This window comes from Bos grunniens, chromosome 20 (genome assembly GCF_055505025.1).
Source record: "Bos grunniens cultivar Pamir isolate PY7600 chromosome 20, Bosgru_T2T1.0, whole genome shotgun sequence".
In the NCBI taxonomy this organism is placed as follows: Eukaryota; Metazoa; Chordata; class Mammalia; order Artiodactyla; family Bovidae; genus Bos; species Bos grunniens.
In genome coordinates this window covers 63,245,457-63,267,956 of record NC_141184.1, presented here as the reverse complement: position 1 = coordinate 63,267,956, position 22,500 = coordinate 63,245,457, and the positions used below count along the sequence as shown (strand labels likewise).

Below are 22,500 nucleotides of genomic sequence, written 5' to 3'. Positions count from 1 at the left end.
AGACTAACTTCAAATGGATCACAGGCCTATGTGTAAGAACTAAAACGTCATATAAAACCCACAGAAATAACACAGAAGTAGACCTCTGTGATCCTGGATTAGGAAAGACGTCTCAGATATGACAACCAAAGCATAACAGATAACAGAAAAATTAGACAAATCCAACTTCATCAAAATTAAAAACTTACATGCTTCAAAGGACACTATCAAGAGAGTGAAAAAGACAACCCCAACAATGGGAAATAATACTTACAAAATCATGTTATCTGCAAACCAAAACTACAATGAGATATTACTTCACACCCATCCACTACAATAAAAGACAGATAACAACCAGTGTAGTCCAGCATGTGAAAAAACTGGAACCCTCAGACATTGTTAGTGGGATTGTAAAATGGTGCAACTATTTTGGAAAATGTTTGGCTGTTCCTCAAAATGTTCAACACAGAGTTACCATATGACCCAGCAATTCGACTCCCAAATGAAATGAAGACATGTGCCCACATAAACACTTGTACAAAAATGTTCACAGCAGCATTATTCATAACAGCCAAAAAGCACAACCAAACAAATCTCTAACACTGATGAATGGCTAAATACGATACACACACACACACACACACACACCCCCCCACGAACACTGACCATTAAATAGAATTAACTACTGTTGCATGCTACAGCCTGGGTGAATCCTGGAAACATGTTAATGAAAGAAGTTAGTCATAAAGGACCACGTGTATGAACCCATTTATATTATTATGCCCAGCGTAGACAAATCTACATGGTAAGGAAAGATGACTACAAATCTACATGGTAAGGTAAGATGACTGCTAATAAACACTGGGATCCTTCCTTAGATGAAGAAATTATTCTAAAAGCATGGTTGACGTCTGCACAACTCTATGAACATATGAAAAACCTTGAATTGTTCATTTAAATGGGTTGTATGGCAGGTGAATTACACCTCAATAAAGCGTCGTTGACGTCTGCACAGCTCTATGAATATACGAAAAATCCTTGAATTGTTAAATGAGTTGTATGGTGGGTGAGCTGTACCTCAATAAAGCTATTTAAAAAAAAACAAAGCTGACGTCTAGGATTTGTGTCGCTTGTGGAAAACAAGGAACATTCAAGACAAATAATTATGAACTGATTTGATTACTAAGCAAACCCGTGAGTGAAACAATTAGAAACTAAGAATTTAAGACATTCCTTATTCACTTTATGCGTACCACTTTAAATATTTCTACATCTTAACTAAAATAGAATTGTACCTCTTGCAACTGTCAAGCCATAAAATGGGATTCCTGAGACACCTAAGTACACACACATGTTCCTCTCCTGTACACGGCGGAACTCTACTCCCCAATACAACAAACAGTAACTGCAGAAAAACACTCCACTGGGAGACTGGGAAGTCACTCTCAGCGAACCACCTAAAACCAATACTGAATTTAGAAGAGAGGTGTGGAAAGAATGAGGAAGGCGAAGGAGCCCAGGGAACAAGGGGAAGTATGGGTGCATTCAAGCTCAAGGAATCCAGTTACACTAAATTCAACTTTTGTACGCTTTGTGAACAGGCCCAGAGGCAAAGTCCTGGGCGCAGACCAACGAGTCGAGCTGCGAGGCCGAGAGGAAATGCTGATCCAGCCCAAGTCCGCATGGGAATTCGTGGGGAAATGGTGGGGGGCCGAAGGGCTAAGATGGGGGCCTGCGGGGCGGGAGGGAGGCGAGCCTCCCCGCCCGGCTCCGGGCCGCACTCGCCGGCAGCGCGCAGCCGGGGTGGCCGCGCTGCGGGCCCGTCGTCCGCGTCCGAACCGCGCAGCGCGCCCGGCGCCGGGAGTCTCCGGCGGGGCCGGCTCCCGTCTCCCGCCCCATCCGGCGCTTTGTCCCCGCACGGGCGGCGGGCGGCCCCTCGGCGTCCCCGCCGCGGGCTGAGGGGCCGCGCTGACAGCCCCCGCCCCCCGCCGGGGCGGCGAGCCCGCGAGTCGGCGCGGCCGACGACCCGTCGTCACTCGACGGGCTTCGTCCAGGCGGGACGCAGCAGGCGGAGGTCCGAGGACGCCGGCCCTGACCGCGGAGCCGCCGCCACCGCCCGAAGCGCCCGCAGGCCGAGGTCAGGCGGAGAAACTCTCGGCCTCCGAAACCCACACCATGTCCAACATCCTTCTCTTACCCAGAAATTCTCAACGAAATGCGCCATGACCATCGTGCCGCTGCCGACGCCGCGCCGGGTTCCGTGTCCGCGCCCTCCCGCCGCTCCGTAAACACGGGCCCGGCCCCCACGGCGCCCCCGCCTTTCGCTGCAGCCGCCGCCTTCTTCCCGGAGACCTGCCCGCACCCTCCAGGGCGCATGCGCCACCTAGCGGCTGCCGCCGCGGGGCGAGCCTTCAAACGCCCAGGCTGGGTTGCGCATGCGCCCTAGGCCCCATTCCCGGGCTTTTCGTCCTCTTCCTCTCTGCCCAGCGCTGGCGCGTCGGAGAATGAGTATTCTTTTTGGAATGGTGGCTAACCCGGCCCCGGAGCATCACCCGGGAGACTGCCCGCCCCCTTCGCTGTGCGATGGGTACCGGCATAGGGACGGAGCGAAGAGAAGGGTCGGCCAGAAACAGTGGAACCCACCGCCAGGCTGCCTTCTCTCTCCCTCCTCAGAAGACTCGCTTCCTGAGCTTTCGAGGATCTCGGAGAGGGACCCAAGTTGGGGCCAACTGGGACGGGGGAAACTTGGCTTCTGGCCAACCGGAGGAGACTCTGAGAAATGGTCAACAGGGTGCCTTTCCTTGATAGGGAATTAAGAACCAAAACAAAACTTTCCGAGGCCGGAAAAGGAGGAAACGCCCTGGAGCCAGAGAGCTGCCCGAGACCCAGGCACCCAGTCCGAGGCCGCTGACCTGCAGCACGCCCGGAGCAAACCGGCCGGGACTGCCGACTGCAAGAACGTGACCCAAAGCCGACGATTTTTCCTAACTCAGCCAGTTTTGTCCCTTTTATTTTTTTCTTGCAGCACTTGTTCACATAAGTCCATGGTTCGCTCAGCAACTTGTACGTTTTGGAAAAAGAAACAAGTTCAAACACGCCTCGGCATTTAACACAGACACCAAATCTCCTTCCCACGCCGTGCTTTCCAGAGGGTAAGGGGAAAAAAATTAAACCAGGTCAGTTAGGTCCAAAATATGCAGTTGTTGAAGCCAAGCCGGACAAACAGATTTAGTGTAACTTTAACTGTACATTCATGGCACACCTCTTCAGATCTTGTGACTTCAAACATGCGGAACACTACACCACTATTTCTTCATGGCAAATAATTTACATCCTCAAAGTAAGAACCAGACAGTGCTTTTCACAAGGATGTTGCTGTGAAGGGTAGTTAAGTAGGAATCATTGGATAATGGTATTGTGATTATATCTTACAGAAATAAATAGGATATTATAAGACATCTAGGCTTCCCTGGTAGCTCAGTTGGTAAAGAGTCCGCCTGCAATGCAGGAGACCCTGGTTGGATTCCAGGGACTGGGAAATCCGCTGAAGAAGGGATGGGCTCCCCACTCCAGTATTCTTGGGCTTCCCTCGTGGTTCAGCTGGTAAAAAATCCGCCTGCAATGTGGGAGACCTGGGTTCAATCCCTGGGTTGGGAAGATCCCCTGGAGAAGGGAACGGTTACCCGTCCAGTATTCTGGCCTGGAGAATTTCATGGACTGTATAGTCCATGGTCGCAAACAGTCGGACACGGCTGAGCGATTTTCACTTATAAAACACCTAGGATTTGCTTTAAAATGAGTCTTTGAGGGAGGAGGAATGGGTAGAGGTATAGATGAAGACTGACCATCAGTGGGTAAGTCTTGGAGCTAGGCATTGGAAATGGGGTTCACTTTACTATCCTCTTTTTGGTGTATATGCTTTTTCCTTTCTTTAAAAAGTCTTCATAGCACTATCAGTTACACCTAGTTTGGAAGAAAGTCAAACTTAGAGGTTTGCTATAATTCTCTAAGCCAGTATTCTAGCACTGTCTTTCTTGATGCTGAAGAAATTCTAAGAAAAATTCAGCCACCTAGCGCGCACGTACCAAGTCACTTAAGTCCTTTTGGACTCTGCAACCCCAGAGGGCCTCCTCTGTCCTTGGGATTCTCTGGGCAAGAATACTGGAATGTGTTGCCACACTCTCCTCCAGGGGATCTTCCCCGACCCAGGGACTGAACCCTGGGTCGCTTATGTCTCCTGCGTTGGCACGTGGGTTCTTTAGCACTGGCACCACCGGGGAAGCCCACAGCCATCTAGATCACCCTGCAGATGAACGTGGCATTAAATTCCCAGTTTCACTAACCACTACGGCACTTAGACCTAGACAGGAGGGGCCCTTATCCTGGACCCCATGCTTTAAAAGACCTTACATATCACAGATTTATTAAAAAACATGAGTGCCTCTCCTACAGATGCTGAACTCTGGCCCTTAACTATCAGTACCCTCTCCCATGACCAGTACTATTCAGGCTCCTAGGAAACATTTTGGATCTCTTGCCCTTTATCTTCAAAACAAAAGGTAGAACTCCAAATGCAGTGAAAATTTGTGGGTGCTATAGCTGCCCATATCAGAGATAGAACTGCTTTGGAGTTACGCAGAATCTGAGCAGCAGAAGCAGTTAGGTAAATCAGAAGACAAATTAACTTGTGAAGGCTTCCTCTCAGCTGAGTGCAATAAATACTTGCATTACAAAGTTGTTTTTTTTTGGTGGGTTTTTTTTTTTTTTTTTTTTGCATAACAAAGTGGTGTCTAGTACAGATTTTCCTTGTTTTACTGTTCCAATCTATGATTCCAACACCAACAATTTTGCACAGTATTCAGAGTTGCACAAGGTACACTGACTTCCACTTCGTACTCTTCACACTGTTCCCATGTATATCAGAGGCCATGAAGAGAAATCTTCTATATATTTTGGGTATCTATTGATACAAAATTCATCAGGCTCAAAAAACCATATGCTATAATCGCCTGGTATTTAAATTGTGGGACTTTACAGTGAATAGTGATTAAGGTCACTAATCTTCAGACAAGATGGTGTAGTAGAAGAATGTGGATAGCATTAACCACATTCTGACATCAAGTGAAATTTCCAAGGATGCAGAGTGTAGATAAGGCCCTGAGCCGGTAGCCTCACTCATGCCTTAAAGTATTTGTGCCCCACACACTTAAGCCTCACTTATCCAAACACATTCTGAATGTATTAAATACGTAGATAACAACAGTGTTCCACTCACTCCTGCCTATAATACCCAGCACTTAATTGTCACTCAGTAACTGTTCAGTGCAAGAATAGATGAATGAATGAGCATATTAGAATGTCGGGGTGGATGGGCTTTGGCTTTTCAGTAATTCCATTCTGATTTTAATAACTCAGACTTTTAATTGTGCTAGATCTTAGCGCTTATAAAAATGTCGTTATTTAAGTTCCACTTGACTTGATTTCCTCACATTACTTTAAATATTTTCAAAAGAATTTGGAGGGGCTTGAGGATACTTATCAAAGTATAAGCTACTTTTGTAATAAAAATAAAACTGAAATGATAATATTCAAGTTTGGCTCTGGCAGGAGATCTTCTATTAGGAAGAGGCTGCTAAACAGTTTAGCCTTCAGTTTTGGGTTGACCCTCACCTCCAGAATCTTCTCCCTCTTAGCAGCTCTCTTTAATTATACCTGCTATCCATATGTTGGCTTCCAGGGGATGCTCCTGTTCACCATTAAATCTCTGGCTCAAGCAATTATGTTATAGCCCCGCTAAAAAGAAACAACAAACCCAAACTGGAGTCATGGTGCATTTCATGGAGAATTTTGGGGTGACAGAAGGATTTTGGAAATTATGTGAGTGTGGGAGTCCCAGGGTTTCTGCCCTTGACCTCAGCCTGTGGGGGCTTTGGGCAGTAGTAACCTCAGTACTTGCGGGCTCACAGCCCTTGTAGAGGGCTGGAGGATCTCAGTGTGGGGCTCCTTTACTAGTTTCATCCATTTCCCCAGCCCAAAGAGCCATGAGAATTGTTGGTGGTTTCCTACTGGGATCATACTGGGTTGGTTTAAAAACTGGACTAGGTCCAGTAAAAGCTACGGCTAATGGGGATTTTGGAAGCCAGAAAACCTAAAAAATTGGTGTCTATCGATTGTACATTTAAACATTGTACAGTGCTTGCCACCTCAAGAAAACTTCCACAATAAGTTGTTTATGGAATAGGTTGGTTGGATGCTAAGTTTCCCACCAGACTCAAGAAAATTTCTGTGCAACAAGTTATGCTGTAAAACACCCCACAGGTTCCAACACCACATGTATCTCTCTTAGGTGTTAGTTCAGCTCCACAAAACCAAAGGCCTAGTTAAAGAAATGGCATCCTTTATATCCAGACTTTGTTACCCAGCCAGGCTTACTTGCCTGACTTGTAGCAAGCCACATGCTGAGATGCCAAGGTTTGTAGCAGAGAAAGAGTTTATTCACAAGACAGCCAAGAGAGGAGATAGAACAAGTCCCAGATCTACCTCCCTGAAGGCAAGGGCCTTGAGATATCAATGGCATAAAGAAGCAAGGTGGTCTTAGGTGTAGGGAAAAGTGATTGGAGGTAGGGAAAAGGTGAGGTAGTAAGCCTCCTGGGCAGGTATATTTGGGTTACATGCTTCTTAGTGGGATGCATATTCAAAATTGGAGGTGATTAGCTTTATTCGAGAGTGGACTTTTCAGCCCTCTGACATCAAAAGGTCATTTCATCCAATACCTACACAGGCCCAGTTTTAGGGTCAGTGATCCCAAACAACTTTAGCCAACTTGAACTGGACAGGCTGACTGAGTTTCTAGGAAACAACTTAAGCCCCCATTGTAGTGACCTCATGGATTAGAGGTGTTAGCTAAGTGGTTAAAAAGTCTTGTAATATATTATCTAACCTATGTGAAGCTTGGAGAGTATACAATTAAAGAAAGAAGAATAAGAAAAAGGAATACATAAAGCAAGCTTCATCACTAAAGGCATGTTAGAAGAAGAGTTTTTAAACAAACCGTTCCTTTATCTGTTGTTCTGTAAGACACACTTGGGATTTCTTTTACGACATTAGCTTCTGTTAACTCTATGGGGCGTGGTTTCAAGTTGAATGTGCTACCGTCTGGCAATCTATTTATTTTATATCTGAAAACTATGGTCCCAAAGCTATAAATACCTACAAAATTGGCAAGATCTTACAAAGACGATCTAGAATTTTGTCTCCTGAGAATCTGACTTGGTAACTAACCATCAGGTTGGTGGTGGAGGGGTTCCCAAAATATGGCTGGACAGAGATGTGGATTGCACCCCATTTGCAGCCAGATATGGCGGGACAAAAATGCAGGTTAAATTCTGTCTATGCCTGAGATCCTGCCAAACTGCTGCAAACTCTCAGGGGATTTACAATCTAGAATATAATGGCCATGGTGAGCACTGTCCCACTTGGATAAGATTATTCAAAAAGTGCACTTAAAAGTAACAATTCTCACATAAAACAGTAGAATAATTATTTTAATTTGTATATAGAAGCCTCCAAAAGGCTTTATAATTCCAAAAAATAGCTTCATTAAAAGATTCACTGTTAGAGACTAATGAAAGATTAAAGATATTTGAGGTACCTAAAACAAAAGACTGTAAGACTGACAAAACTCCTGCTCTCCCCGCTATACTCCTTTGAGTGCTCATTCTAGTCATCCTCTGTCTGAATTGTTTTTCCACTCTGAAAAGACTACATGACCACACACAAAACTCTGCCAAGTTAATGACCTGACAAGCACCCCTATATCTATCTTCAAAGGAGGGCCCCCATTTGGGCACTTCCCAAAGTTGTCTGGGACTCCAAGGGATTTTTCTGGTAAATTGCTGTTATTTCCATAATCATCAAAGGGAAAACTAAATATAAAATTAATGGAGAACTTTGCCAAATTCTGGTAAATACCAAAGCCCGCAGATGGAGTCCTGGGAAAGCCAGCAAAAGTTGGCTAAGTGTGAGAATTCTTACCAGAGTCAGCTCTCCTTAGATTTCAGTGTGTAGGTCCAAATGAGAAAGGAAGATATAATGTCATGTTATCCCCTCCTTTCCAAAACCAGACCCAGTGGTTATTGATCCTTTCTCTCCCTGGGACAGCTGTCATCTTCTTTTTGGTCATTATCTAAGTCTTTATTTTGGCCATCTTTGGGAGTAACTCTGAGATCTTGGCATGGTAATGTCTTTTGCACCTTCTTTGGGAATGCCTCCTAAAACCAAGGGATTGTTCAGTACTGCCAGAAATATTCACTGTTGTCCCAGCTGAAACCTGAGAAGATATCTGAAAAAAAACCTGAACTCTTGTAGTTTCCTCAAATATCTGATGACAACTCTCCAAACTAACATTTCCAGTTTTCTTCCACCCTTCTATTTTTGAATCCCTAAGAGCAAAGACTGCCCTCAAATTTCTCTGGAAGGGACTACACCAGGCTTTCTTCACTACCCAAATGACAACCAAACATCAAGAATTTGAACTCTGGATATACATCTCCTAGCTGAATACTCTTCCTGCCATCTGCTCCTGTGTAAATGCTGTACACCTTCAAATCAAATTGACTAAGAAAAGAAATAGCTGACATCAATGTAGACTGCTTCCACACAAGTTGCAAGATAAAGATTTCATATTTTAACTAAACATGAAACCTTCTCTTCTTCCCTTTACAAAGGATCTCAATGGCCTGCAAAATAATGATGTCACCCATATCTCCCAGGACATTGCTTAGAGGGGGTGATCTCTGGAATTTAGAACAACTTTTTATTTCGGGCCAGGAAAAGAACCTAACTGACTCTTGGCTTGAACAGGAAAATGCAGCACTCCCTGCAAATGAGTCCGGTAACAGTACCTTAGTGAAAGTGGTTTGTGCCCCCACAGGATTTATCTTTGCCTGTGATGATTATCATCCTCCTTGAGCCTGTGAATACCTAGAAGGCTGGCACATAGCCAGGCAATGCCTTTTAGGTTATCTAACTGTGCCCTTAATTGTCTAAAAACGAATTGAGACCTCATTGGTCAACTTCCTAGAATTTAAATTATCAAGTTTGAAAGGGCTGACCAAGAGGCATTCTTGTTTCAGTATTTACTTCTTTTGGTAGGGCTCAACTTCTCTAGTTATGAGTGAATACAAATTAGACTATAATCAGGAAGCTCTCCTTGACTCTTAAAAATATTGCAGTATCTGATGCAAGAGCAATAGCGCGTGTGTGTGTTCAGTCACTAAGTTGCGTCAGACTCTTTGCAGCCCCATGGGCCGTAGCCACCAGACTTCTCTGTCCGTGGGGTTTTCCAGACAAGAATGCTGGAGTGGGTTGACATTTCCTTCTCCAGGGGATTGTCCCGACCCAGGAATCGAACCCACATCTCCTGCGTCTCCTGCATTCACAGGTGGATTCTTTACCACTGGACCACGTGGGAAGACCATGCAACACAGACCTTTAGACAATCTGGCCAAAGTTCTTCTTGATAACAGGATAGCCCTTGATTATCTTTTAGCTAGGTCAGTGATCACACCATCGTGATTATCTGGGTCGTGAAGATCTTTTTCGTACAGTTCTTCTGTGTATTCTTGCCATCTCTTCTTAATATCTTCTGCTTCTGTTAGGTCCATACCATTTCTGTCCATTATTGAGCCCAATTTTCCTGGAATGTGAAGTCAAGTGGGCCTTAGAAAGCATCACTACGAACAAAGCTAGTGGAGGTGATAGAATTCCAGTTAAGCTATTCCAAATCCTGAAAGATGATGCTGTGAAAGTGCTGCACTCAATATGCCAGCAAATTTGGAAAACTCAGCAGTGGCCACAGGACTGGGAAAGGTCAGTTTTCATTCCAATCCCAAAGAAAGGCAATGCCAAAGAATGCTCAAACTACCGCACAATTGCACTCATCTCACACGCTAGTAAAGTAATGCTCAAAATTCTCCAAGCCAGGCTTCAGCAATATGCGAACTGTGAACTTCCTGATGTTCAAGCTGGTTTTAGAAAAGGCCGAGGAACCAGAGATCAAATTGCCAATATCCGCTGGATCATGGAAAAAGCAAGAGAGTTCCAGAAAAACATCTACTTCTGCTTTATTGACTATGCCAAAGCCTTTGACTGTGTGGATCACAATAAACTGTGGAAAATTCTGAAAGAGATGGGAATACCAGACCACCTGATCTGCCTCTTGAGAAGGTAGGTCAGGAAGCAACAGTTAGAACTGGACGTGGAACAACAGACTGATTCCAAATAGGAAAAGGAGTACGTCAAGTCTGTATATTGTCACCCTGTTTATTTAACTTATGTGCAGAATACATCATGAGAAACGCTGGACTGGAAGAAACACAAGCTGGAATCAAGATTGCCGGGAGAAATATCAATAACCTCAGATATGCAGATGACACCACCCTTATGGCAGAAAGTGAAGAGGAACTAAAAAGCCTCATGATGAAAGTGAAAGAGGAGAGTGAAAAAGTTGGCTTAAAGCTCAACATTCAGAAAACAAAGATCATGGCATCCGGTCCCATCACTTCATGTGAAATAGATGGGGAAACAGTGGAAACAGTGTCAGATTTTATTTTTCTGGGCTCCAAAATCACTACAGATGGTGACGGCAGCCATGAAATTAAAAGACGCTTACTCCTTGGAAGGAAAGTTATGACCAACCTAGATAGCATATTCAAAGCAGACATCACTTTGCCAACAAAGGTTCGTCTAGTTAAGGCTATGGTTTTTCCTGTGGTCATGTATGGACGTGAGAGTTGGACTGTGAAGAAGGCTGAGCGCCCAAGAATTGATGCTTTTGAACTGTGGTGTTGGAGAAGACTCTTGAGAGTCCCTTGGACTGCAAGGAGATCCAACTAGTCCATTCTGAAGGAGATCAGCCCTGGGATTTCTTTGGAAGGAATGATGCTGAAGCTGAAACTCCAGTACTTTGGCCACCTCATGCGAAGAGTTGACTCATTGGAAAAGACTCTGATGCTGGGAGGGATTGGGGGCAAGAGGAAAAGGGGATGACAGAGGATGAGATGGCTGGATGGCATCACTGACTCGATGGATGTGAGTCTCAGTGAACTCCAGGAGTTGGTGATGGACAGGGAGGCCTGGCACTGCGATTTATGGGGTTGCAAAGAGTCGGACTGAACTGAGCGACTGATCTGATCTCATCTTTTAGCTGAAAAAGATGGTGGTCTGTGCCACCACCACCTGCTGCAACCTTCTGAGGAAGTTGAAACTCAGTTACATACTATCACTGAACAAGCCATTTGGCTTTAGAAGCTGACTTCATCAAGGTGTCTTTTTTTGACTTACATGATTTTGATTGGTTTGGGTCTTGGGGGCCATGGCTCCAAAATATACTTTAGATATGGAAATGATCCTGCTTAAAATAATCATAACAATCTCTCTTGTGCATTGTATTCTAGTAAGAGCTTATCAAATGCATGTTCCTAGCTGCTAACTACCAAGCAAAATGATCTCCAAGCAAATAATCTCCCTAAGTTTGGAACATGGAAAAAGAAACAAAGGAGTGACCAACTTAAAAAATACAAGCCTGAAATGCAACCTGTGAATACCATATAAGATTCGGCAAGAAACAGGAATCAAGGAGAGCTGTGAGAACTATAGAGTGGTGGCTGAGAGTGGCGTTAAAGCTTTAAATGTTGGCCACATCTTTCAGTTAGGCTGAGTGTTTGATCAAAAGGGGGGAGTTGTTAAAAAGAAGCAACAGACCTCAAAGCAGGGTCACTTACACTAAGCCTCACTGAGATTTAATACCTAACTTAGTTGCAATTTCAGCCTCTCCCAGCAGTGGAATTTTAAACCAATGTCTGGAATTCCCTGGTTAGGGCTGGTGAGTTACCTGGTGGCTCAGCAGTAAAGAATCTGCCTGCTAATGCAGGAGACGTGGGTTTGATCCTCAGGTCAGGAAGATCCTCTGGAGGAGGAAATGGCGACCCACTCCAGTACCCTTGCCAGGAAAATTCCGTGGACAGAAGAGCTTGGCGGACCACAGTCCATGGGGTTGCAGAGTCAGATACAACTGAGTGACTAAATAATGACATTGCAGTTTCATCCTCTCCCAGGAGTGGACTTTTATTTTTTATTTTTTTTTACTGCAGATATTGTCATACATTATGTTACATATTATGATACAAATACATTTGAAACATTAACATATATGAAGACTGTTAAATCATTTACTATTTCTTTTGCAAAAAGATAACTTCTTGAGGCTTTCATACTTGTAAGAACTGAATCTGTTCTCATTTAGATCAAATCTTCGATCCTGTAGATCTGAGTCATCATCCACTGGTAAATGAGTCTATGCTGCTTCTGCTGCTGCTGCCAAGTCGCCCCAGTCGTGTCCGACTCTGTGCGACCCCACAGACGGCAGCCCACCAGGCTTCCCCGTCCCCGGTATTCTCCAGGCAAGAACACTGGAGTGGGTTTCCATTTCCTTCTCCAAAGGAGTGGAATTTTAAACTGATATCTGGAATTTCCTGATCAGCACTAGTGAGGTAATCTACCTAAGACCCCCAACTTTCCCCTAAAGGAAGGTGACCTTGCTTGAAATAATATAGTCTTTTAATGTCTTTGTCCCAGCCTCCTTCTGCTTATAAAAGCCTTCCATTTGCTGTAGCTCCTGAGAGCCTCTTTTATTTGTTAGCTGGGATGCTGAATTCATGAATCTTTTAATAAAGTCAATTATATCTTTAAATTTACTCAGCTGAATTTTTTCTTAACAGCTCAAAGCATATTTCAAGTGTTAAAACATACCTTGATAAGTAAAAGAGGAGAAATTAAAACAAAATAACTTAAATCCTCAATTCTCTGGTTTACGATATATTGAATATCTCTAAGATTTGAGAGCAAGTCACCCAGAGAACTTCCTTCTTTCATTCCTTAGTTGGATCTCCTATTTCCAATCCTGGATTCATAGCTCACAGAATACTAATCAACATTGAATTACAAGAGCCATTTCTTCATTATATAATTTAAAACTAGTTCTATTCCAGAAGAGTTGCCTGGAACTCTTTTTCTCATTTATTTTCAATATAATTTTGCAAATAAACTTCTGCTTCTTCCCAAGCTGAGAGTGGCAGAGAGGAAGCTCCTATTAAAAAAAAAAAAAAAAAAAACTCTCTTATTTCCTGCTAATTTCTTCAAGGAGCACCATCCTGTGTTAGATGCAGTAGTCCTTCTCTGTACTCATCTTATACTTGACAATAACAAGTGGTTAACAAAAAAAAAAAAAAAAAAAGCTAAGCTCCATTAAAAGGCAGAGGAGAAACATGCAGGCCCCTGAAATCTGGTGTTCTCTCACTTTCCCCTACTCAATAGCAGCATAGTGAAAACAAAAGCTTTATGCAAAACAGAAAGAAAAGCACAAACTTGGCAGATGGTATCTAGAAAGGCTGCTCTCCAAGGGCCAGGAGGTAGAAACGTTCAGAATGCAAGATGGAGCTAAACATCACCCTCCACACACTCTTCTCTGTTCGAGCAGCTTGGTTAGGCACACCTCTTCTCTCTCCTGAGTGCATCTGGGACTGACTGGTCCTTGACGTGGCAGCACCTCTTCCTTCACAGTGAGATGAACTTTCCCAGGGACTCCCTTACCTTGCAATCTGTGAAAAAAGTACAAAATACCTGGTACGTTGTTCGGGGGTGATAGTGCTAAACCACAGGGAATCCAACAGGGATTTCAAAAATAAGGGAAGAGAGGACTTCCCTGGTGGTCCAGTGGTTAAGAATCTGCCTGCCAATAAAGGGGATGCAATGCAGGTTCGATCCCTGGTCCAGGAAGATCACACATGCCACAGGGCAACTAAACCTACGTGCCACAGCTACTGAAGCCCGTGTGCCTACAGCCTGTGCGCCCCAACAAGAGAAGCCACTACAAGGAGAAGTCTGCACAGGGCAACTGGAGAGTAGCCCCCACTCGCCGCAGCTATAGAAAGCCTGGGCACAGCAATCAAGACCAAGCACAACCAAAAATAAATAAACGAAAATTTCAAGATATAATAAATAAAGAGAAATTACTAAAATACAGACAGAAAGGTAATATATGACAAGTTAAAAACATGCAAAAATGTCTGTCATCAGTATTAAGGAGAAATGCAAAAGATAACACAGAAAATAAAGTTAGAAATATGTGAAAATGTATGTGTAAATGGACAAAAATCAAAAGAAAACATGGAAAATGTTTATGTTTTATGGTTGTCAGATTATGACAATTATTAAACATTTAAAACTTGTTTTATTGTAATAGCAATATGATTTAAAGAGCAATCATTATTCTTTGTTTTCATTTAATTATGACTATAACTGGGCCAAATCTTCCTTAAGTCTTTCATTAACTATCTCCTCGCTTTCATTTATTCAAGCAATAGACAATTATTGAGTATTTAATACAATGAAGAGTATTACTGCTCTTAAAAAATTCACAATGCAATATGGACTGATGTGTAAGACAATAGAGATGATTACAGTAATATAACAATTGCCCAGAAGAATACCTGGTATCTGGCTGGCAACCAATAAACATTTATTAAATGACTAAATCAGTGAATCACTTTATTCAGAGGAATAACCTCAAAAAAATTCAATTTGTGCTTTTTCTTTTCTTTTTATATATTTTTTTCTTTCTTTCCTTTTCCCCTCTCATTCTTTCTTTTACAAGGAAGGTGACAAGAGATTGTCTGGATTCAAAGAGGCTCTTTTCTGTTAGCTGGTTTGAGGTTCATGTGGGTAGTGGAGTCCAGAGCACATTCTGAAACTCAGTGCTTCTGGGACCAGGTAGCCTCCTCTGAGGTGGCTGTGTATGGCGACTGGAAGAATAGAGAGTAGAATAGGAACTGTAACCATCGGAACCCAAGAAAAGAGATACTTTTGGCTGAGCTAAGAATGGAGGAGTGGGCTTGGTCTCCCTTTAAAACTCACTGAAGCCTGAACAGAGATCTCAGTCACTGCCAGACCAGCACCTTCTGCACACTGAGGAGCACCAGATTTCAGTAACAGCATGGTATTCCAGTAAGAAGCAGAGTCCCCGAGTTTCTTGGTCAAATGAGGAGACAGAACGAATAGTCAAATAAATGGAGCCCTGTCCATTCATTTAAGTAACATTTACTGAACACCTATAGTAAGACAGGCCCTCTTCTAAATACGGGGGATGTTATAGTGAACAAAACAAATGCCTTTGCTGCTCTTGCGGCACGTAGTGTGGGAAGAGAGCCCCAAGGATATAAACGAGATCCTAGAGGAGAGTGATACATGCTGTGAAGTATAATTGGGATAGAGAGTGGTGAGGACTGGGGTTCCCAGGTGGTGCCAGTGATAAAGAATCCGCCTGCCATAGCAGGAGACAAGAGAGACACAGGTTTGATCCCTGGGTTGGGAAGATCCCCTGAAGGAGGGTGTGGCAACCCACTCCAGTATTCTTGCCTGGAGAATCCCATGGACAGAGGAGACTGGTGGGCTACAACGTCTCAAAGTGCTGGATACGATTAGTGTGACTTAGCGTGCACGCACGTGGTGAGGAGAAGGGACCTCTTTCCAGAGAGTGGCCTCTCTGAGGAAGGTGACATTTGAGCACAGACCTGAATGAACCAAAGAATCAGCCAGGCAAACACCTGCACAGGTCTACATTGAAGTATCAGATAATGCAAAGGCTCAGATTTAGCAATGAGCTTGATTTGTTAAAATAAATGTAAAGGAGGGCAGTATAGTTGGAGATCGGTGATAAATTGAGAGAGGATCCAAGATGAGGTCAGAGAGGGAGGCAGAGGCTGGTTATATTCTAAGGAAGGTGGTATTCTAAGCTGCAGTCCAAGGAAGCCAATGGAGGGTTTTAAAGCAACAGAGATATGATCTGATTTATGTTTAAAAGGGTCACTTTGACTGCTCTGTGTAAAGGGGTTTGGGGGGCAGTAATTGGAAGGCCACTTAATAAATAGATATTGTAGCCCTGGGAAGAGAAGGTGGTGGCAGGGACTAGGTGACAGCGGTGGAAGAGATAAGAAGTGGTCAGGCGCAAGATTTGTTTTTAATGTAGAGCTGACAGAATCTGCTAATGGATTGGAAGTAGAGTGTGAAAGCGAGAAAGAAATCAAGGATGGGCCTAGGAGTTATGCTTGGTGTATAATGGTGTATGCTGCTGTGTCACTTCAGTCGTGTCCAACTCTGTGTGACCCCAGAGACGGCAGCCCACCAGGCTCCCCCGTCCCTGGGATTCTCCAGGCAAGAACACTGGAATGGGTTGCCATTTCCTTCTCCATATGGTGTATAATGTTGCATAATGTGTATAATGGTGCCACGGAGATGAAAAAGGTATGGAGAGCAGCTGGTTTGAAGAAAGGGAGGAGGACTCAAGGGTTTTGGACATATTCGGTTTAAGATGCCTATTAACAATCCAAGTGGAAATGGCTATCAGACTTTCGGATACAAGACTTGGGAGTTGAACACGGATGTCAGTTTCAAAGACATAAATTTGAGAGTCATCACCACATATAGATGAGATGAACAAATCACACATAAAGGGGGAAGGGAATTAAGTTGAACCAAAAATTCTGGGGCACTTCTACACTTACACGTCAGGAGAAACAGATGAGCCAGCGTCAGAGATTTAAAAAGAGTAGCAAAATAGAAGAAATATAAGGAAAAAAGGATGACATTGAAGCTAAGAGAATGTTTTAAGAACTGATCAATGGCCAAATACGAAAAAATAGCACTGCATTTAGCAGGATGGAAGTAGTCTTAGCAAGTGTTGATTCTTTAAAGTGGTGGAGAAATAAACATGACTGGAGTGAGTTGAAAGAGAAGGGGAAGTAATGACAGCAAGTACAGACAACTTATTCAATCAGCTTTGCTGTGAAAGGGTACAGTGAAACAGGCAGTTATTGAAGGGATCGAGGAAGCAAAGGGAAGAAGCCTTAAAAGTCATGCTTGGGGGTCAAAGGGGATGTGCCAAAAAGAAGGGAAAGGGGAGATAATTACAGAAATGTGGTCCCTGAGTAGAGGAAAGGACCTGGGATCCAGAGCAAAATCAAAACGTCAAGAGAATGTTTCTGGGGACTTTATTGGTTGTCCAGTGGCTGAGACTCCATGCTCCCAACACAGGGGGCCCAGGTTTGATTTCTTGTCAGGGAACTAGATCCCACATGCCTCAACTGAGTTCACATGCTGCCCACATGCCACAACTAAAGATCCCACATGCCACAACGAAAGATCCCACAAGATCAAAGATCCTGTGTGCCACGATTTAGACCCAAGGCAGCCATATAAATAAATATTTTTTAAGGACAGAGTGTTTCTGAATTCCCAGCTAATAATTCTAATCGAATCTTGATCAATTCTTTGGAAAAATAATTATAACTGTGTGTGCAATTTTAGTTCATGTATTGGGCTTCCCAGCTGGTGCTAGTGGTAAAGAGCCCACCTCCTAGTGCAGGAGACATAAGAGACACAGAGCACCATCCCTGGGTCAGGAAGATCCCCTGGAGGAGGGCACCGCAATCCACTCCAGCATTCTCGCCTGGAGAATCCCCATGGATAGAGGAGTTTGGCAGGATGCAATCCATAGGGTAGCAAAAAGTTGGACACGAATGAAATGACTTAGCATGCATGTTCACGTATTACCTTACTGAATCCTCACATAAGTGACCTCATGAGGTCACTGCTATTGTGCTGTGCTGTGCTTAGTTGCTCAGTCATGTCTGACTCTTTGTGACCCCATGGACTGTAGCCCACCAGGCTGCTCTGTCCATGGGGAGTCTCCAAACAAGAATACTGGAGTGGGTTACCATGCCCTCCTCCAGGGGAATCTTCCCAACTCAGGGATTGAACCCAGGTCTCCCACCTTGAAGGCAGATTCTTTACCATCTAAGCCACCAGTCAAAGTGAAAGTGAAGTTGCTCAGTTGTATCCGACTCTTTGCAACCCCATGGACTGTAGCCTACCAGGTTCCACCATCCATGGGATTTTCCATACTGGAGTGGGTTGCCATTTCCTTCTCCAGGAGATCTTCCTGATCCAGGGATTGAACCCGCGTCTCGCATATTGTAGGCAGACGCTTTACTGTCTGAGCCACCAGGGAAGCCTATCCCAGTTTTACAAAGAAGAAGATGGGCTCCACAAGATTAAATAAGTTGCAAAGATAACAAAAGTAGTTGAGTGGTAAATTACCGTTAGCTTGTGGTAAATTTCTTAACAGTGATAAGCTACAGTACCGCTAACAGAGGCATGAACAGAGTGTTATGAAGGATGGTAAATGAGACTGCAAACAATAGAAGAAGTCAAGAGAAGATGAGTGGTCAAGGGTAAAATTTAAACTCATCCACCCAGGGCTTTTATTAATTTATTTTTTAAATCATACGCTGATGTTCATCAATTGCCACATTCTTTCCATATGGAAGTCCCTTCTTTGCTTATTATCGCTCAACCCAGGTTCTCTAAACGGATATGAATGATAACTAATAAGGATCACATAAAAGTTTCGAGTTAATTTATTTACATATATATTATTTTAAAAAGTCTTTGGAGCTTCCTTTGTGGCTTAGCAGTGAAGAATTCACCTGCAATGCAGGAGACGCAGAAGAAGCGGGTTTGGTCCCTGAATTGGGAAGATCCCCTGGAGGAGGAAACAGCAACCCACTCCAGTATTGCCCGGGAAATCCCACGGACAGAGAAGCTTGGCAGGCTACAGTGTGTGGGGTCTCAAAGAGTTGGACATGACTGAGCCGCTGAGCAAAAAGTCTTTTCTCTCCTCACCATCAGTTCTGAAACATGCAAAAAATGTAATTGTCCAAAAGCTCATATTCTAATCAGAAACTAGATATGTCCCACCCTAAACAGGACATCTGGTCATTGTACTAGCTTTTTAAAAAGTCCCTTTTTACAGGCAGAAGGAAACAGACAACCAAATCACCCTATGGACATGACTACAATGTTCTCCATCAACTAATTAAGAAAGACCACTACATTATGATGAACTGTTTTCAGGGAGGCAACCAGGACTAGGCCAAATTGACCAGATCCAAATGTGATAAAATTTTGTTTCTAATCTTGAAATTCCGCTGGATGATATCTGCCTTAATATACTTTTTTTAAAATAGTGTTTTAAGACCAAACTGTCATCAATTAGATTTTTTTTAAATTTAGGTCCAAAAAATATTATTTTCTTCTTCTCACTTCCCACCTGCCAGCTAAAACCACTTTTTTTCTTTATTCAACACCATCTTCAAATATACTTTCCCCAGAAAAAGAAAGTTGCTAAACCATTGCCTTCTGTATAACTCTTATATTTCTTTTTTTTAATCCATATTCACTGATATATCCTTTAGATGAAGTAGTTTATATCTTGTCACAAAAAGCTATAAACTGTTCTTTGTAGCATCTTTATTGTTTGCAGCCGTATGTGTTGATGTCAGTGTTTGGGGTAGGGGGTATTCACCCTTCTTTCCTCACTCTCAAAAACACATCCTCTCCTACTTTTCAGTTTATCTGTAAGTTTCTACATACACACACTCTGTGTGTGTGTGTGTGTGTGTGTGTGTTAGTTGCTCAGTCATGTGTGACTATTTGTGACCCCATGGACTATATGGCCTGCCAGGCCCCTTTGTCCGTGGAATTGTCCAGGCAAGAATACTGGAGTGGGTAGCTATTCCCTTCTGCGGGGGATTTTCCAAACCCAGGGACTGAACCCGGGTCTCCTGCATTGCAGGCAGATCGTTTACCATCTGAGCCTCCAGGGAAGCCCTATATATACACACACACACACATATATATATATATATATATCCCCACTTACTCACTGAATAATTGTGTGTCATGTACCGTGTGTTGATATTGTTTTAGATATGTGATATATGGTAGTGAAGAAAATAAGTAAAGTTTGCCTTCAGAAATCTTATAACCCAGTAGGTCTAATAGGCAAAAATAATATATAATAAAGATGTAGACATATAGTATAATATCTGATATATGTCAGATATATAATATAGTGATAAGTACTATGTTAAAAAATCTGGGCAAAGGCAGTATAATACTATATTTTTTAAAAAAGCAGATGAGGGACTATATAGAATATGACTCAGGAATTCAACTGAGTTTTAAACCTATCCCTGACACTTACAAGTTCTGTAATCTTAGGGAAGTTACTTAATCGTTTGTATGACTCCATGCAGCCATGAAATTAAAAGACGCTTACTCCTTGGAAGAAAAGTTACGACCAACCTAGATAGCATATTCAAAAGCAGAGACATTACTTTGCCAACAAAGGTCTGTCTAGTCAAGGCTATGGTTTTTCCTGTGGTCATGTATGGATGTGAGAGTTGGACTGTGAAGAAGGCTGAGTGCCGAAGAATTGATGCTTTGGAACTGTGGTGTTGGAGAAGACTCTTGAGAGTCCCTTGGACTGCAAGGAGATCCAACCAGTCCATTGTGAAGGAGATCAGCCCTGGGATTTCTTTGGAAGGAATGATGCTAAAACTGAAACTCCAGTACTTTGGCCACCTCATGTGAAGAGTTGACTCCTTGGAAAAGACTGATGCTGGGAGGGATTGGGGGCAGGAGGAGAAGGGGACGACAGAGGATGAGATGGCTGGATGGCATCACTGATTCAATGAACATGAGTCTGAGTGAACTCCAGGAGTTGGTGATGGACAGGGAGGCCTGGCGTGCTGCGATTCACGGGGTCACAAAGAGTCGGACACGACTGAGCGACTGAACTGAACTGAACTGAAAGAGGGAAGAATAATATCATCTACCTCCAAAGATTGTTGGAAGGATTAAATGATTTAAAATATGGAAAACAGATAGTTCCTGGAATATAGTTAATTCAATAACTGTAAGTTACTAGTATTATCAAGAGGAATAGGAATTAATGGACTGATGCTGAAACTGAAGCTCCAATAACTTTGGCCACCTGATGTGAAGAGCCCACTCATTGGAAAAGACCCTGATGCTGGGAAAGATTGAGGGCAGAAGGAGAAGGGGGTGACAGAGGATGAGATGTTTGGACGACATCCTCGACTCAATGGATATGAGTTGGAGCAAACTCTGGGAGATAGTGAAGGACAGGGAAGCCTGGCATGCTGCAGTCCATGGAGTAGCATACAACTGAGTGACTGAACAACAAAGGGAGTGATGAGGGGTGTGACTTCAGAAAGAATGTTCTCAATAGGAGACCTATGTGAGAAGGTAAAAGGAGTGGAGGAGAGTCTTCTGTGATGTCTGGCGGAAGAACCTACTAGGCAGAAGGGAAAGCAAGGACAAAATATAAACAGAAGGTTGATATGCCTTGGGCGGAGCAAGCAGGTGGTAGGAAGTGAGATGGGAGCTGGGGGTCAGATCAGCTAGGGCCTTGAAAGTGAAAGTGAAATCATTCAGTCATGTCCGACTTTGTGACCCCGTGGACTGTAGCCTGCCAGGCTCCTCCATCCATGGGGTTTTCCAGGCACGAATACTGTAGTGGGTTGCCATTTCCTTCTCCAGGGCAATCTTCATAACCCAGGGATCGAACCCAAGTCTCCTGCATTGCAGGCAGACTCTTTACAGCTGAGTCACCAGAGAATTCCCAGATAGGGCCTTGCAGGCATAGAAAAACCACGTATGGTGTTCTAAAGGTGGTGAGAAGCCATCAGGGGCTTCCAGCAGAGGAGGGCTGTGACCAAATGTTTAGAAGCACCATCCTAGCTGCTCCATGGAGATTAAGCTATAGAGGGGCAAGAGAGCTGTTTGTGAAATATTTACCAGCACATCACTACACAGTATTCAAGATACAGTAATATGCAGAAAAAAAGCAAGATATAGGACAGAGTGCCTGGTGTATTTCTGTTTGCATAAAGTAAGAAAACTATACATGTGTGTGTTTGTATATATGTACAAACACCTGTATATATACACAAGCATTTTACACATATGCAAAAACTTTTTATACATATAACATGTATACAACATATATTAACGTGTTTTTTTTTTTTATGTGTACTTACCTTCTCTTGTTTTTTATGATTGTGGTTTTCATTCTGTTGGCCCTCTGATAGAAAGGATAAAAGGCATATGGAAGCTTCCCAATGGGAGAGACTGACTGAGGGGGAAACTGGGTCTTGTTCTTATGGGTGGGGCCATGCTCAGTAAATCTTCAATCCAACTTTCTGTTGATGGGTGGGGCTGTGTTCCTCCTTATTGTTTGACCTGAGGCCAAACTATAGTGGAGGTAATGAAAATAATGGTGACCTCCTTCAAAAGGTCCCATGTATGCATTGCTGCACTGAGTGCCCCTGACCCTGCAGCAGGCCAAAACCACTAGGCCATTCAGGTATGACCTAAGTCAAATCCCTTATGACTATACAGTGGAAGTGAGAAATAGATTCAAGGGATTAGATCTGATAGACAGAGTGCCTGAAGAACTATGGACGGAGGTTCGTGACATTGTACAGGGGGCAGTAATCAAGACCATCCCCAAGAAAAAGAAATGCAAAAAGGTTGTCT

General features: G+C 43.4%; 1 protein-coding gene across 2 annotated transcripts in view; it reads right to left on the bottom strand.

Annotated features, from left to right (window-relative positions):
* The window catches only part of FCHO2 (FCH and mu domain containing endocytic adaptor 2), a 126,789-nt gene extending 123,704 nt beyond the window's left edge, over nucleotides 1-3,085 (bottom strand). The window contains exon 1 of one of the 2 annotated variants that reach the window (XM_086362116.1): nucleotides 2,177-3,085. In XM_086362116.1, coding sequence (XP_086218242.1) covers nucleotides 2,177-2,355 — 179 coding nt within the window. In that variant the 5' untranslated portion in view covers nucleotides 2,356-3,085. The remainder of the gene's footprint in view (nucleotides 1-2,176) is intronic. The other variant, XM_086362117.1, reaches the window with a different exon arrangement.
* Between the last annotated feature and the right edge of the window lie 19,415 nt (nucleotides 3,086-22,500).